We start from the raw sequence: 15,675 nt of genomic DNA, 5'->3' as shown, positions 1-15,675 counted from the left end.
TTCCCCACATAAAAAAAACAGTTTGCTAGATTTACGTTAGCACAAAGGTCTATTTCAGTAATTGATAAGTTTCAAATTATCCTTAATTACTAAAAAAAAAACTCATCTTTATAATGTTAAATGCACATTATAACAATCAATACATAATGCATACACTGTAATTGCAGAATATTATGTAAGAATTTGTTGTCCGTCCAACTTGATTAGAGACATAATCAGACAATCTGAATGTCAACTTATCAAATGAAAACATCACAAAGTTACTTGCAAGTTGCAGCTACTCAAAGATCATTTTACTACTATGTAAATCAAAGTGTACAAGTTGGAGAGAGCCTTGTGCACAATGATAGTCTTCTTAACATCTCGTGCTTTTCCCCTTCATTTACTTTATTACTGCAGCTAAGTGTCATGTCTCGTAATGATCTTGCATTCTGCTTAACATATCTTACAAATACAAATTCCCACTCAGAACCACCGTAATCTTTTAGACAGCACACTTTGAGGTGCAATAATGACATGCATCTAGGAACAAATTGGGGATAAGATAAGCTTTCATCAATGTTGTTGTTATGCTCATTAACAATTCTCCTCCATAATTAATTATAAGAACTTTTTATCTAATTTATGTTTTTTAAAAAAAGTAGTTAATTTAATTAATCATATTAAATATGTTAATTATTTGTATTATTACTCAAAAATTACATTTTTTCTTGTCCTTCTATCAATTTAATATTTCTCATTAATATTTAGAGAGATAATAATTAAGTAAAGGTATGTAAGAAAAAAATAATTAATTCATCTAGAAATTAAAAAAAAAAATCCTATAAAAAGTGGACAAATAAATTTATGAAAAAATCCTCCTCCAAGAGGGAACTGAGCACCAGAGAGAGAGGGTTGCATCTCTTTGAGAGAACACTCGTTGCAATGGGAGAAACGAGAGAATGTGACAGAGGAAACAAGTTTAGAAGAAATAATGTTACAATGAATGGAATTTATAGGCTTTGTTTATGCAGTGTCCACTCAACAAAGTGTAGATAGCCGCTTAGGAAACCTAAGTGCCATTCATCTTAGAACATGTGTAAGTGATTTGAATTGGATTAAATTTTATTAGATTTAGGTTGGTTGATTATCAGATTGGGTCATTAAAAAATAATCCCTTCTTTAATTTTTGAAAAGAAAATTCCAAACTCAAAAAAAGTAAGGGATAAAACACTGTATTTCTCATAAGAAAAATAGAAAAAGATAAACCATAAATATATTATTTTACAACTCAAATTGTTTTACAAAAGATAAGCCAATTAATGTCATTCCTTTGTTCCTCTGCTCCATGCCTCCTTCTATTATGGTTTTACAATTATGGTCGTGACAACTAGCAACTAAGATGATGCTGATTTTAGGAAGAAACTCTACTGCGGCCTGCTGAGAATGAGTGACTTTTAGAGCTTTCTAATTTTCATATTAATAATTTACTACTAAGTTTTAGTACATAATATATAATTAGTATTTTGTTATATTTGTTTTAGTATACCATGATTAGATTGGATTTTGATGAAGCCAAAATTTTAAACTAGTCACTCAATCCAATAACAATTAGATTTATACAAATAAAATAAATTTTAATCTAATGACCCAATCCAAACTATAAAATTCTAATAAAATGGGATGGAATCGAATTAATTGACAGACTCGGTCAGATCCACCTAAACACCTAATCCAAGAAAACGAAACGCATTTGCACCCGATTGCCATGAGAAAGCAAAAGTTTCAGAGTATGGCGTTATATGAATCAATTTTTTGTTTTTGGTCAACAAAATAGAATATATTATAACGTATGGGAAAGCCAATCAGTTACAAAGGAGAGAGATTTATAGACCTCCAATTGGTTACATAGCATTAAATGATTATAAGATTAAATTCTAAGTAACCAATCCCTACCAATATGACCAAAGACAGGAACAACATGATGATGATACTTACAATTATTTTGCATATGCACATATTTCATCATAGGGACCCAATCTGAATGGCATATTTTAAAGGTTCAAACAAGAGGATTGTCTGTATCAGTTGCCACCAGGTTGGAACACGTGATTATGTAGAATACGTGGTAGAAGTACTCCATCATCCTTCTTATCATCAATACAAATTTCGTTATCAATTCGAGCCGCCAGAAAATTTGTGTACAACCTATCCTTAATAACTAGCCATGAAGACAAGACTTATGTAACAGAAAGAAACAAATAAAGATGAAACTTTGCCTCTTCCCCCTACTTATTATTGTGCTCAACATATTCCATGCTATACAGATATTGGGACCAATATCTTCCATTTGAGAATGGAAGTACTTTATTACTTACATTTTTTTTTTTCATTGATCTTCATTATCAACTACAACAGGACCAGTACCAAGCAATGCACCCAAGAGAAATTGCTCCCAACGTCTCACACCCCTCTGCATTATGCTTGAGGTTATGGTCCGCAGGCGTGACGGATTACTCGAGTTGCTTCTCGGTGATGATGTTGGAGAAGACATATAACAATCTGTTTGAGGGCAGTATTTCAAGGTACACTTTCCTGACCAATGATGAATTTTGACATCAAATTCCGGAAAAAGCAGTCGTCCCATAACTTGAACATGAGAGATGCTGCACCATATATAGTAATCCAATTTATCAAAGATGAAAAACAGATCAGCAAACAGATGGCAATTGTTTCTCAAAATAAAAAATCATTCTACATTAGGAAATCAAGACAAGTAACTCGTGGACTGGAAATTTTGATCAAGTTAGAAACAACTGAAAAGCTAATTAAGATGTAGGCAATGAACTAACAAAAAGAACTCTTAAAGAAAGAAGCTAATTGACATGATGAAATTATTCAGCATCCAGTATAGATAGAAGTATTGCATTTCAATAAAATATTATCTGTTGTTGCATTAGCTTTCATCTTTCGAAGATAAATGCAAGGAATAATATGCTGAATTTCCATCAAAACCCGTGAATGGCATGGATATCATGAAAGAACAGATGGAAAGGAAAGAGATCAAGTTCTCTATTCTGATTCAGCGTTAAATTGAAAGAGAAAAACAGAAGGTTTGAGAAACAAACCATATATAGAATAATTCATCCATTTCTTGCTTTTGAACTCTACCCAACAGCTCAACTAGCAGTACACCTCCAATGCACAGAACAGGTTCAGGTAGCTTGAATTTTTGCAAGCGGTTTTCCTGTAAAGTCAGTATGTCACTAACCTATTGCAAGTGTCAAACACATGCATAGAATACTGTATTGTAAAAAAAAAAATACATTTTCAATCTAAAATGGATAAATGTCTAATCCATGCTTGCTATATTCAGCAGGTAAAACATGAGGTCACTCCGCCAAAAAAAAGAAAGAAAAAAAATAGACTTGAGTGATAATCCAGCGTTCATTTCATTAAATATTAACATTTGGTCACTTCATTCATCCCAACCTGCCAATTAATCAAACTGAAGATTTGCTATTACTAAAACTGTTACAAACCCACAACAGAAAGAACTGAGAAAGCTTGAGAGAAAGAGAACAAAATTGCAAGGGTTTGTTGAATCTCAACAGAAAAGGGATAGAATTCTGCTTCCGAGTTTCACGAGTTTTCCCTACAACAACGTGTTGCCCCTTTCACAACAGAGTCCCTATTCTGTTTCCAAAACTAACAAATCTGATTGCCCTCTTTTACCCCTCTTCTACTATATATACAAGACCCTAATGTTAACAATTTTATCCGCCAAACCACTTAACTATTTAGACATTACTACTCATGTGAGCCTATCAGAACCATAACCTCAACCTTGTCCACAATGGTGAAATTGGGGAACCAAGATCTGATAGTACTATAGTAGCCATATCCTTCACACTGTCCTTCCTCCCAGAATTACCATCTTTAACAATCCCCCCTTTTCACACACATTCATCTGTCAAAATCATGACCCTCATACTTACTTTGAGGCACCTAGGCATGAGACCAAATGGTAGGCCACACTGAAAACATCTACCCTTTTCCCTTCTGCCAAATTCCTGATATGACAGCTCCCTAGCTCGCTGCTTTGTTGTGTGTATCCCCTATGGCTACTGGGCTTATGAATGGTGGAGCACATTGTAGCTCTACTTCCCTTTTGCACACTATTTTTTTTTTCTGAATCATTAATTGAATCAGTGTTATTCTTGAATAAGCCCAACAAAAGTGTTCCCTGAACCAGAAAGGGTACCCGTACATCCACTATAGCTGCCCTGACTGATCCTGTTCTTGACATAAATTCTCCATCTGAATGATACCTGAAGTGTGCCTCAGATCACAGGACTCAGGTCCCAAAGGATGCAAGCAATTCCTCTTTGCTATCTAAAAGCAAGATTTAAGGCTTTCAGAATATTGTTAGCATTACTACCCAGTAATTAATATAGCTGCAGTCTGCAACTACCAACTACCAGTAAACCAAGAATGAGAATTTCATAAGTGGATGATTCCCAGAAAAAAGCCAGTAGATGAATCTCAACTTCAAGCTTCCTCTTCGTTGAATAAATTGAATGGATAAAAAAGAATATGCAAAACCTGCATTTTGATAGTGCAACTCACTTGAAGCATTGGAAATTCAGGTGATGTATATGTCCATATGAATTGATTATTGCCCAAGACGTGATTAGCAGCCATGTTGTCCACAGGACTCTCTAATTCCATTGGGTGTTTCGAATGGCCCATTCTGAATCGGACAGCCTTAGCAGAATATATAGGGAAGCCATGCTGAAAATATGCTGACAAGTAAACATAGATTCTTTGTCAGATGATTAAGCAAAAGTTCATGATCCTCAACATACCCATTTTTCAGATTAACTTGATACACAATGGAGTTTAATTTAGCTACCAGGCTAACCTTGGAATGGATGGACATAAATCTCCGTAACAAGACATAATTTTGAAGCTAGCTCATAAACTAAAGTCTCAGGAACAGAAGGATCGCTTTCCCCTTTGCTTGACCAGTATGATGCTCTATATTCAGTTCTATCCCCAGGCTCCAACGTATGTAGAATGCTTTCTTCAGGGTAGTTATCAGTGCTGGATGCACTAATGGCTTTTGAGATGCAATTTTTCCTCATAGGAGTAAGACCAGAAGCCAAAAATGCATAGACTCTATGATTTCTCTTATGAGACTCCCAACTTACATAACTGCCAAGAGTGTTGCTTAGTGGTTCAATAATGTTGTCAAGCTCAATTATATGAGCAACACCAGATATTTCAGGAAACATTTTCAAGCAAAGTTGCTTGCAGAGGCCATGTTCAATAACTGCAGAATATTTAGACTGGGTATTAATACCATATAAATAGCATAATAAAGCCAAAGAACAATGATTACTCAATGCACTATATTTCAAACTTCAAATAAAAAATCAGAGCATATCGAAAATAAAACATACAGGACAATATAGCATTATTTAACTTAAAAAATTTAGAAGCCATAACAAATTTAATATAGCATAAACAAAACCTTTCCAAAGAAATCAGCATTCAAGCAATATGCACTTTTTGGACAAAAAGTCAAAAACACAAACGCTACCACTACAAGTAATTAAACTCTAATGGCTTACCAAATCGGTGCCAAGAACTGGAAACAGAAGAAACCCGAATAAGATCACAAGGGTCATCCAAATGGGTGAGAATCTTGATTGACATGTCAGGTCCAAGCAACTGGATGAAATCCACTTTGTTTCTCACTTCAGACATTTCCAAATATCAAAGCCTGATAACAAACAGAACAGCCAAAGATCAATCATCAATGCCACCCATACTGATGCCAAAACACTTGGTGATTTGGAAGAAAATTTCTTCAAGCAACTAGCATTTCACCAAAAATCAATTAAGTTTGGTGGAATTTAAGGAAAATTCCACATAACGAGTTGAAATTATTTCCTTCATTAAAAATCATAGACCCTATCGCAATTAAAGCACTGGACATCAAAAACTTGAAAATTTTGACTACCCCAAAGTTTGGCAAGCAGAGAAATTGACTTAACGAATTGGCTACCCAAAAATTATTCAACTATACAAAAATTGTGTCACTTGAAAATTGACTAAATTATGAGCCAAAAAAGATTTTTTTTTTAAAAAAAAGGAAAATATCTAAACATGTCTATTTCTAACTTACTATTTTTCTTCCAATAAGCTTCCTACAAATCTGAACTGTCATGGCATTTCAACAAAGCAGAAAAGGGAACGAGATGGTTACTTTGGTCAGGCAATTAAATTGATGACCAAATAAAGCTACACCCAAGTAAGGAAACATGAGAAAGAGACTTTATATATACATACAGAGAGAGAGAGTTTGAAAGGTAAAATATGGAAAAGGGGTAACCTTTTTTTTCTGCAAAGAGAGTGATGGATCTGAAGATATGAGAGAGGTGGGAGAAAGAAAGAGGAAATGGAATGGTGGGAGCAGGTGAATGATGTTGGGTTTGGAACAGCTGTCTGTCAAGGACAGAGAGTGTTTGTAGTTGCAGATGAGAATGGGTCAACACTTCTCTAGATTTATGTGTGATACCTTTTTCAGAAGAAACAGAAACATCATCACGATGATGAATTTAGCGTAGATATTGTTGAGTAGAACAATCTATTTAGATCAATTTTAGCGTAGATATTGATGATGGGAACAATCAATTAATTTTAAGGCAGGTTCGTAGAGGATAAGACAGGATCGAATAAATTATTGTATACTATTTTGTTAATTCTTTATTGTACCATTATTTTATGAATAAATAATGGATATACTTACAACACAAAACTTCAATTACTGTAAATTACACTAAAATACACTTTTATGTTCTTTTTGTTATATTTTTTTCTTTTATCTTTTAAAAGTTTATTTTAATATTTTTATGTTTTTAAGGTGAATCAAAATTATCTTTTTATGATAATAATTGTTTTTGATTTGGAGACAAATTAATATGAGGTATAAAATTTATTTTATTACATTCATTTATATAAAAACGATGTATAACTTTTTTCTTGATATATTTATTTAATTCTTATAAATAAAAAATGTGATTTTTGCTTGTACCACTATGCTATTTGATACTATTAAAATATTTTATTTTTCATAAGTGTTTTGTTATAGTCCAAGCGTGATTTATTAATTAATTGTGATTAAGTTATTTTAGATTAATTAGTGGTATCAGATTTAAGTCTTAAAAAAATATTTTATGTTCATATCTATCTTACTCGAATAGAATTCCTCTATTTGAGAATACTTATGGTTTAGAAGAAAAAAACATATGATAATACAATCAACATGAAAAGGATGAAATTTGGGAGGGAGAAGTACAGAGGAAAAAATGTAGTTTTTTTTTTTCCAATTTTTTAGGTTAATTTATAATTTTGATTCTCATGCAATATTTAATTTGTGATTTTGATCTTCTTTTTTGTTTTTGCGATTTGAGTGTTCCTATTTTAAATTTTTTTGCAATTTTGGTTCAGTTTACAATTTTAGGTACACTTTTATATTTCAATTAATTAAATTATTTTTTATGCTATTGTAAGTGAATATGCTGTGTCTAGAATACAATTGGACCAAAATAAAAAAAAAAAAATATATATATATATATATATATGTAAAATTGAAGAATGAATTAAAATTGTGATTTTTTTTAAAAATAGAGGACCACAATTATAATAACAATTAAAGCAAGATGATAAAAAATACATATTAAAAATTATAGGAAGATTGAAATGGTAATTTAACCTTTTTTTAAAGAGAAGAATGTTGAAGAAACATATAAATAACAAAATAGGTTTTTGAGAAGAAGGACAAAAAAAAGGTGGGAAAGGTGAAAAAGAGAAAAAAGAAAAATTGAGTAGGATAAAATTGGTTTAATTACTCTATGGGTTTATGAACTTTTATTAAATTTTAACTATATCCTTGAATTTTTTTATTTTAATTGAGTCACAGATCTTGTATTTGTCATTTAATTAGGTCTTTGTATTTGTTTTTTTAATTACATACTGCATTAGGACTTAATTAAAAGTACATATAAATTTAAGACCTAGTTAAAATAATTAATAACTTAAATAATTCAGACATATAGAATCTAGAAGTTAATTTAACCGGTATTTTTTTTTTCAAATTCTGAGTTTTTTGGATCACAGACCATGTGATTGTATGATTAGTTGATTACAAAAATAATTAAAGTGATTTGACTTGGCTAACTTATCTTAAACAGTAAGTACAATATTCAGTGTATGTTTAGATAGTTTATAAATGTAAATTGAGAAGTGTATTGATTTGTTGTCCATTTTCGCTTCCTCTCGACAAGATCACCTTGTATCCTCACGACGTCAACATAAAAATAAAATATTATTTCCCTACAGTGAAAAAATCAATTATTCGTGTAATTTACAAAAGTATTTTTTATTTTATATGGAAGTAAAACACTATTAAAACAATTTTAAGTACATTATTTTTAAAATATTATTTATTATTAATTAAAAATTATTAAATTATAAAATATAAATGAGATTCATTAAATATAATAAAAATTACATTATTTAGTAGTTTTGCTTAAATTTTAAATAATAATAGAAACTGTGTTACAAAATGTATTATTAATACGTATTTTTGTTTGATATACAAAAGAAAGACATTAGTAAATTTGATAGAGAATGGTTTAAAATATGAAGGTAAAGAGAGTTGCCATTCTCACATTTCTTTTTGCTATTCCCATCCCAAGCTTTAGTGTATCTTTCTTATTCCAAAAATATCCTTTCCAAAGGAAGGAAGTGGGAATAGCAAAAATGAAGGGAAGGGGTGAGAATAGCAGTCCGAAGGTAAACAATCACAAACTTCACAAGTTACTCCATATTATATAACATTAAATGCAACAGTCAAAACTCAAAACTATTTCACATATTTTAATTTTTTTACAAACAAGCAAAGAGATACTCACAGCTGCACAAAAATAAGAGCACCCAGTACAAGAGTTGTGGTTTAAGTAACACAAATCTTTGTCCCTAAACTGTTTGGGCTCAAAATTCATTATTCTTTTCCACTTTCTTTTTCTCTTCCCACATCATTTAAGACTTCCTTTCTAACAAAAATAGAGTGCCCCTAAGTAAGTCTTCCTAAAAGAGCCAATAATTTGAAAATTCTAAAATAATTAAAAAATACACAAAAGAGAGAGAGACCTAGACCTAATTTTGCTCTCACAAAAGTGATTGATTAAAAACACAAACTAAATTATACTTTGCTAAAATTGTTTCAATCTTTCTGTGAACTCCTTCGGGCAAATCACTACCCCATCTATGCAAAGACCACCTTTGGTGTGAGTGCAATCAATTTGGGCCAAGGAGAAGTTGATGTTGGTTGGCCCATTGGGCTTATCGATTGCAAAGTCACCAACATGGTAGTGGGCCCACTCTCCGGACCCACGCAAATAGCACTGGGAGAGTGAACGCTGGCCGTCCGATGTAGATAGTTGAAATCTAACGGGCTTGATGTCCCATCCATGCACTTGATCAAGGTTGCACACTCGCCGGCCCAATCTCTTTGAGGGCTTGCCCAATTGAAGCTTGAAAAATACACTATAGTTCCCTTTTGGAAACTCAAACTCTAGCTCCCCTATTACTTCAACCCACCACATTTGTTGAAGATATGCAACACTCTTGAACCTGCATGATTATAAACAATGTTAAACTAAGCTTGTTTTATTTCGACTCAAAGAGATTTAAATCAAATATTTGCAATAAGTAATGTATTGCATAAAATTGAGATTTGGATTCCTTGTTCTAATTAAGAGCTTCTTAGTTTCATATTAAGAGGGCAAAGATAATTATTGTGCAAATTTTCACCAATTTTGCGCATAAGTATTTCTGTTTTTTTTTGTTATAATAAGATAATTTCATCTTTAAAACTGACATTTTTTTGGGAATGAATTATTGTATAATTTCTCATATAAAATATATTATTAAATTTTTATTCAAAAATTTTAAGGAAAAAGCAAAATAACCTTAATATGTAGTGGAGTTGGAATCCTTGTTTAACCGTGGAAAACAGAACCTTTTCTTTTTGCTTTCGGCTCATTAGCTAGAGCATCTCCATAGATATCATTTTATAAAGAGGGTAGGGGTTAAGACACAAAAGGAGTTCTATTTGTTTTATTGATAGGAAAATTTGTAACTTGTAAACTAATTGAGATTGCATGTATCCAAATACGAATGTAATGATAATTTTACATAACATGCTACAAGTATGCGATAATGTTTTATTGGAAAAAAAATTCCTGAGCCAATTTTATTGCATGTTTTCAATTTTATGAACAATTTTTACTATAAGTAATTTATGATAGATGACTTTTTATTAGTAAAAGAGAAACAACAGAACAAAGATGCTTTCGTTGTGTTTGGATATATGATCTTCAACTACCATGCCTTAAATATACAATGTTAATTGATTAATGTTACTTTTCCTTGAATAGAAGTCCTTTTCAGCTATTTCATAACATTTTATAAATGCAACTTGCTTGCACTCTTGTTCTTTGTTCTTTATTTATCTACAAGATGGTGACTAGGAAGAGTTAGTAGACAATAGTCTGATCTTTAATAATTGCTTGATTACTTTTCTATAGAAGTCCTTCTCAACTTATTTTTAAGGAATTCTCTAAGTGCAAATTGCTTGCACTTTCGTTCTTTGTTCTTTAATTACCTACAAGATGTGAATGGCTGACTAGGACGAATCGCTTTCCCGAATATGGTAAAGCAAATTGCCAAGAGGCTTTTTGAGAAAAATATACCAAAACAAGCCACTTGTCATGGATTTTCTATCATCAAGAGTCATAAAACATTTTATAAGTGTTCTTGCCATCGTAATTAATAAAAATATCAATGTTTCCCTCAAGCAAATAGTTTGAATTTCTTACAAGGTTATCAAAGGGGGGACATTAAAATAAGGTCAATTATTTTTATTAAAATATGGGCGTATAATCATATGCGAATTCTTTCTTTGTCCCTAAATCACGGTAAGTAGACTCTACACCTAAACTTTTTTGCTTGTATTAATTAATAAGGTTGAAAATGAGAAAATTTCTAATACTCTCATAAAGTGCAATGCACTCTGATAAAGAAAAACGTATATTAAAAATATAAGTAAAATAAGTCAAAGACGAATAGTTACTTTAAGAAACGATGTGCATAACTGAAAGAGAGGTTTTGATAATTTGTTTGATAAAAAAAATGAAAATAATTGCAAAATTTTATGATGAAAGCATTTCAGAAAAGAAATTGCCGTTTACTTTACAGTATGTATACTTAAATCACAGAGGATAATTTGTTTGGAGTTGAATTATAGTGGATGTATGGTTCAACTTATTTTAAATAAATAACTATTATTATTTTATTCTTCAAATAATTAATTAAAATAACCATTTATTATTTTGCAGAAAATAAACGTTTACTATATATATGTGCCTGATTGTACTTATAGAAAGGACGCGCCAAATGCATATATACAACAAGAAAACGACTTTCCCTTCCATGTGTTGATGATGGATTTGTTCGAAAATGACTTTTACTGAAAAAGTTCTATTTAAAATTTTATATATTTACCTCATCGATGAAGAAAACAAGCTTAATGTTGATTGCAACATGAACCATAAGAAAATAAATTATATAATCAAAAGAAATACACGCGTAATGATCTGTTTTTTGACTTTTCTCTTCATATAGACATATACCTTAATTTTTTTTTCCTTCCAATTTATGAAAACACAGGCAAGCCTATCTTACAACCTTAACCAGTTACACGATCTTAGTTTCTTGTATTGCGTGTATATATAAAATTTGATTAAAAAAAACTATATTTGGTAAATTTTCAATTTAAAAAAATTGAAATTCATAAAAAAAATATCTGCTACTCTCTCACCTGGATTCCTCAGTTGGAATATTATTCCAATATCTTCTATCATCTATTCCTGTAATCTTGAAGGATTTTGATGAAATGAACATACAAACTTGTCCTCTGCTTCTGTCCAGCCAAACTTCCTAAACAATCATATCACAAAGGAACAAATGTTACAAATTAAATCGAATCAAACTTGTCAATGCAATGAAGAGAAAGTGAAAATTGAAAACACAAAAATAAAATTTGAAAGGGAAAGGCACACCACTAATCTGAAATTAATCATTAATGAAAGATAATGATGCTGAAGAACCGATCCACTATATAACTATGAAGATTATTGAGCAACTTACTTTGTTGGCACCATCAAAGAAATTTGGTCTACACAGTTTGGCATAGATCTCTTTCTTGGTCATGGAACCAAGATTTTGTTCACCAAGTACTTTATTTAGAAGGAATTTATAGCTTGGGGGCAACTTTGATTCCCACACAAAGTCAGCAGAGGAAGCTCTGTGAAAGGCCTTATTCACTCTTGCCAATGTGCAAATCTCTTGTGGATCAAAACTCATCATCATTGAAGAGATGCAATTCTCAGGGATATCATCAAGGGTAGTCTTTGTTGACAAAGAAAAAGTGCCCCCATCATCATTTTCTATTGCAGTTGTAGAAACACCGGCCCCCATATAGTTTATGAAAATTGAGAACACAAAAGAATGATATATGTGTTGGGTTTGTTGAATTGAAGAGATTGGAGAGTATATAAAGGGGTTGTTGTTGTGTTGGTTCAGTGGTAAAGGAGAAGGTGATAGAGCATAAGAGAGAAAGAAGGAGCAACTGATGAAGGTGTTTGCATTTTATTGTGTTTGAGTTTGGATGAAGAAAGAGAAGGGGTTGTGACACATTGAATTTTTGGCTTTATAAGAAAGACCACTTGTGGTGGGGAGCTTGAGCAAAAGTATAGTATAATAATTAAAAGTGAAAATTAATTATTTGGGTCCATTTCTTCTTCTAATTTGGAACATGAAAAATAATTGGTAATTAAATAAAAAAGTGGACGTGTCCATGAGTGTGCACGAATATCATATGGGGGACTTTGTGGGGTGTTGATTAATTCATTTAATTGCATCCTTTTTCGATTATTATGTGTGGAGACTGTGGGTGGCCTATTCGGCTAGCTATATTCTCCCTCCTAGCTGATGTTTTTTTCTTTCTTCAAATTTGTATTATTTTTGTTGTTGTGGATATGGATTAGAATATGGTATTCGATGCCAATAATCCCTATAAATCTCGTCTCATTTTTAATAAAATTCAGCGTTCAATATTCTAAGTTCTAACTTCTACGCAACGAGAGGTTGGAAGCTTTTGTTTTTGTAGAAGGTCGATTTACATTGATTTAAAGCATATATAATATTTTTAGGCTATTTAAAAGTTTATTAAATGTTTTTTTATTGATTTAATCATTAAATCGTAAATATATGTTATCTTGATTACTTGCATTAGATTTTGTAACAGATATGGTTAATAATGATATAATATAATTAATAATATTATATATATATATATATATATATATATATATAATATGTATTATACATTAATTTTGATATATAATATATATTATCAATTGGTTTAAAAATTATAAATCTTACTCATATGATAAAAGCTTTTTATCTTTTTTGTTTTCACTAATAATATCCCAACATATAGTTGAAAGAATAATTTCTTTTGACGCATAAAAATATTAAAATAAGTTTTGTTTTTCTCAACAATTTTTTTCCATACATATGACGAGAATCTAATCCTTAACAACATGCTCAATGAATTTAATTATCTACTAATTGTGTTAAACCCCATTTGGTTATAATTTTTTTTGTTTAGTACATACAACAAAGAACTTTTATCTAAAAGAAGAAGAACTTTCTAATTAATGGGTTCATGAACTAATTTATTGGTTAAGAAGGATGTTCAGGGAAACTTTCAGTCAAACAATTAAATGAACTAACAAACTTTTAAATATTTAGTAAACGGGTATGTAGTTTAAGTCATCCAAAAAAATAATCTCAATTTGCACTTTAGAACAATTCAATGCATGCCAACTTTGGCTGATGTTTATGTAGCAAACTGTGCCGTCGCACTTGTTAAGATCAAAGAGCGATAGATTTGAAAATTGAAAGAGAATTAAGTTATGGGGAGACACTTATCCAAAGTGCATGGATTGAATTAAATTCATTCATTAATATTACGAACTGGAAAGTCACATCGTAAGATCAGAAGTCTCGATTAGAAGATTTGGTGCGGTATCCATGTGGCAAGTTCATTTCAAGTTTCAACACATTAATTTTGGAGTTTCTATTTTATTTTTGGAAAGTCTTGTTTTTCGATGTTGAAAGAAATAATTTGATTAACTATGGCACAATAAAAGAAACCAATAAAACATTTGCAAAGCATATCAATCAAACCTTGCTTTTTAGATTATTCACTAGCAATAAATGTTTTTAGAAAAACACACAAATTTTGTTACGAAATAGTTTATTATTAGTTATGTAAAAAAATACTAATTAATTTTATATAAAATCAACTTATATATATATTATTTTTTTCTATAACAGACAATCTCTTAAATATAAATACAAGAAAAAAGATGTATATTCCATATGAAAGCTTAGCTTTCAAGTTATTTTTGCAATTATGTTTTTGTACATTGACAAGGATTTTTTTAAAAAATAAATTCTTTAAATTTAGACTTGGTTTTATGATTAAGAGTACGACTTATTTATTGTACTCATTTCTTGTCGATAAGGATTTTATCTTTTATTATATAATTGTTTGGAAGTCAAATTTATATGAAATTATTGAGTGTAGTATGTAGGAAAAAATAGTTTAAGACTTTGTTGAGTATGATTGACAATTTTAAATTTTGGAAAATTTAAAAATTAAAACTAATTTTCATTTTCATAATTATATTAGTTACAAATTTTTGGGCTGTTCAATTTTCATATTTTGAAATCAAATCTTAAGTAAAAATCAAAAGGTCATGGTTTGATCTGGGCGTTAACATGCAAAAGGTTAGTACAAATCAGGTTAATTTGAGCCTTATTCTAGAAGTTGAAATCGAGTATAAACTTTTCTACTACCTGCAATATAGCAAGTTGAGACTTAAGCATGCATGATAAACAACACATTATAACATAATAACACCTACAATACTCAATAACACCATGCATGTCAACACCATATGTATACCATTAACACTAGCTACCACACTCCAGACTTGCCATAATGCACGACAACACTCCACCATTGCCAACAAAATCCAATGAATCAACATCCCAAGCACCAAAATACCACCATAACCGTTCTGCATCCACCACCAAAAACTAAATAACAAAAGTTCCACACATACATTTTGCCATATGGCTCTCATTTGTGATAAAATGTGTGTGGAAAGTAATATGACTGACATATCATCATTTAAAAAGTAAGAGATATGGGAAGAACTAAATTTCATGATTAATTTTTTTAGAATTAAAAGCATTCATACTTTTTTTTGAAAGATAAAAACAAAATTGCAATGAAATAAAGGAGTATAAATATATTTTATATTATAATATAGACTAAATTGTAATTTGGTGTTCCACGATTTTTGTCTCTTTATAATTTAAAATTTGTAATTTTGGTCTTCTTATTTTTAAATTAAGATATTTAGTCTCTTTATATTTTTCAGAATAAATAATTTTGATTCTTTCATCATGTGACCGTTAGTTGAT

General features: G+C 30.6%; 2 protein-coding genes across 4 annotated transcripts; both read right to left on the bottom strand.

The window, feature by feature from the left end:
* Nucleotides 1-2,130: 2,130 nt before the first annotated feature.
* LOC100786763 (F-box protein At4g00755) lies at nt 2,131-6,686 on the bottom strand. 3 transcript variants are annotated; one of them, XM_006599567.3, is made up of 7 exons: nt 6,380-6,686; nt 6,173-6,288; nt 5,616-5,767; nt 4,904-5,314; nt 4,609-4,784; nt 3,108-3,226; nt 2,131-2,645 (listed from the first exon to the last, which is right to left on the bottom strand). In XM_006599567.3, exons 3-7 carry the CDS (start codon nt 5,749-5,751, stop codon nt 2,369-2,371), a joined length of 1,119 nt encoding a protein of 372 aa, XP_006599630.1. In that variant the 5' UTR covers nt 5,752-5,767; nt 6,173-6,288; nt 6,380-6,686; the 3' UTR covers nt 2,131-2,368. The 3 variants fall into 3 exon arrangements, with proteins under 3 accessions (XP_006599630.1, XP_040866545.1, XP_003549121.1); XM_041010611.1 differs by having other exon boundaries at nt 6,173-6,673; XM_003549073.4 differs by lacking the exon at nt 6,173-6,288 and having other exon boundaries at nt 6,380-6,673.
* A 2,217-nt stretch (nt 6,687-8,903) lies between these two features.
* On the bottom strand, nt 8,904-12,841 carry LOC100816360 (F-box protein PP2-A13). Its single transcript, XM_003548169.5, has 3 exons — nt 12,262-12,841; nt 11,933-12,051; nt 8,904-9,684 (listed from the first exon to the last, which is right to left on the bottom strand). The coding sequence occupies exons 1-3, from the start codon at nt 12,589-12,591 to the stop codon at nt 9,264-9,266; spliced, it is 870 nt and encodes a 289-aa protein (XP_003548217.1). The 5' UTR covers nt 12,592-12,841; the 3' UTR covers nt 8,904-9,263.
* Nucleotides 12,842-15,675: the final 2,834 nt, after the last annotated feature.

This window comes from Glycine max, chromosome 16, assembly GCF_000004515.6.
Source record: "Glycine max cultivar Williams 82 chromosome 16, Glycine_max_v4.0, whole genome shotgun sequence".
Taxonomy (NCBI): domain Eukaryota; kingdom Viridiplantae; phylum Streptophyta; class Magnoliopsida; order Fabales; family Fabaceae; genus Glycine; species Glycine max.
Note: the sequence above shows the minus strand (reverse complement) of the source record. Positions and strands in the feature narration are given on the sequence as shown.

Coding starts and splice junctions, on each gene's coding strand:
- LOC100786763 (XM_006599567.3), bottom strand. CDS start 5,751: ATGTCTGAAGTGAGAAACAAAGTGGATTTCATCCAGTTGCTTGGACCT. Junction 3,227..4,608: donor CTGAATTTCCAATGCTTCAA/GTGAGTTGCACT, acceptor CTGACTTTACAG/GAAAACCGCTTGCAAAAATT. Junction 2,646..3,107: donor GATGAATTATTCTATATATG/GTTTGTTTCTCA, acceptor TATATGGTGCAG/CATCTCTCATGTTCAAGTTA.
- LOC100816360 (XM_003548169.5), bottom strand. CDS start 12,591: ATGGGGGCCGGTGTTTCTACAACTGCAATAGAAAATGATGATGGGGGC. Junction 12,052..12,261: donor TCTTTGATGGTGCCAACAAA/GTAAGTTGCTCA, acceptor ATGATTGTTTAG/GAAGTTTGGCTGGACAGAAG. Junction 9,685..11,932: donor ATTCCAACTGAGGAATCCAG/GTGAGAGAGTAG, acceptor ATAATCATGCAG/GTTCAAGAGTGTTGCATATC.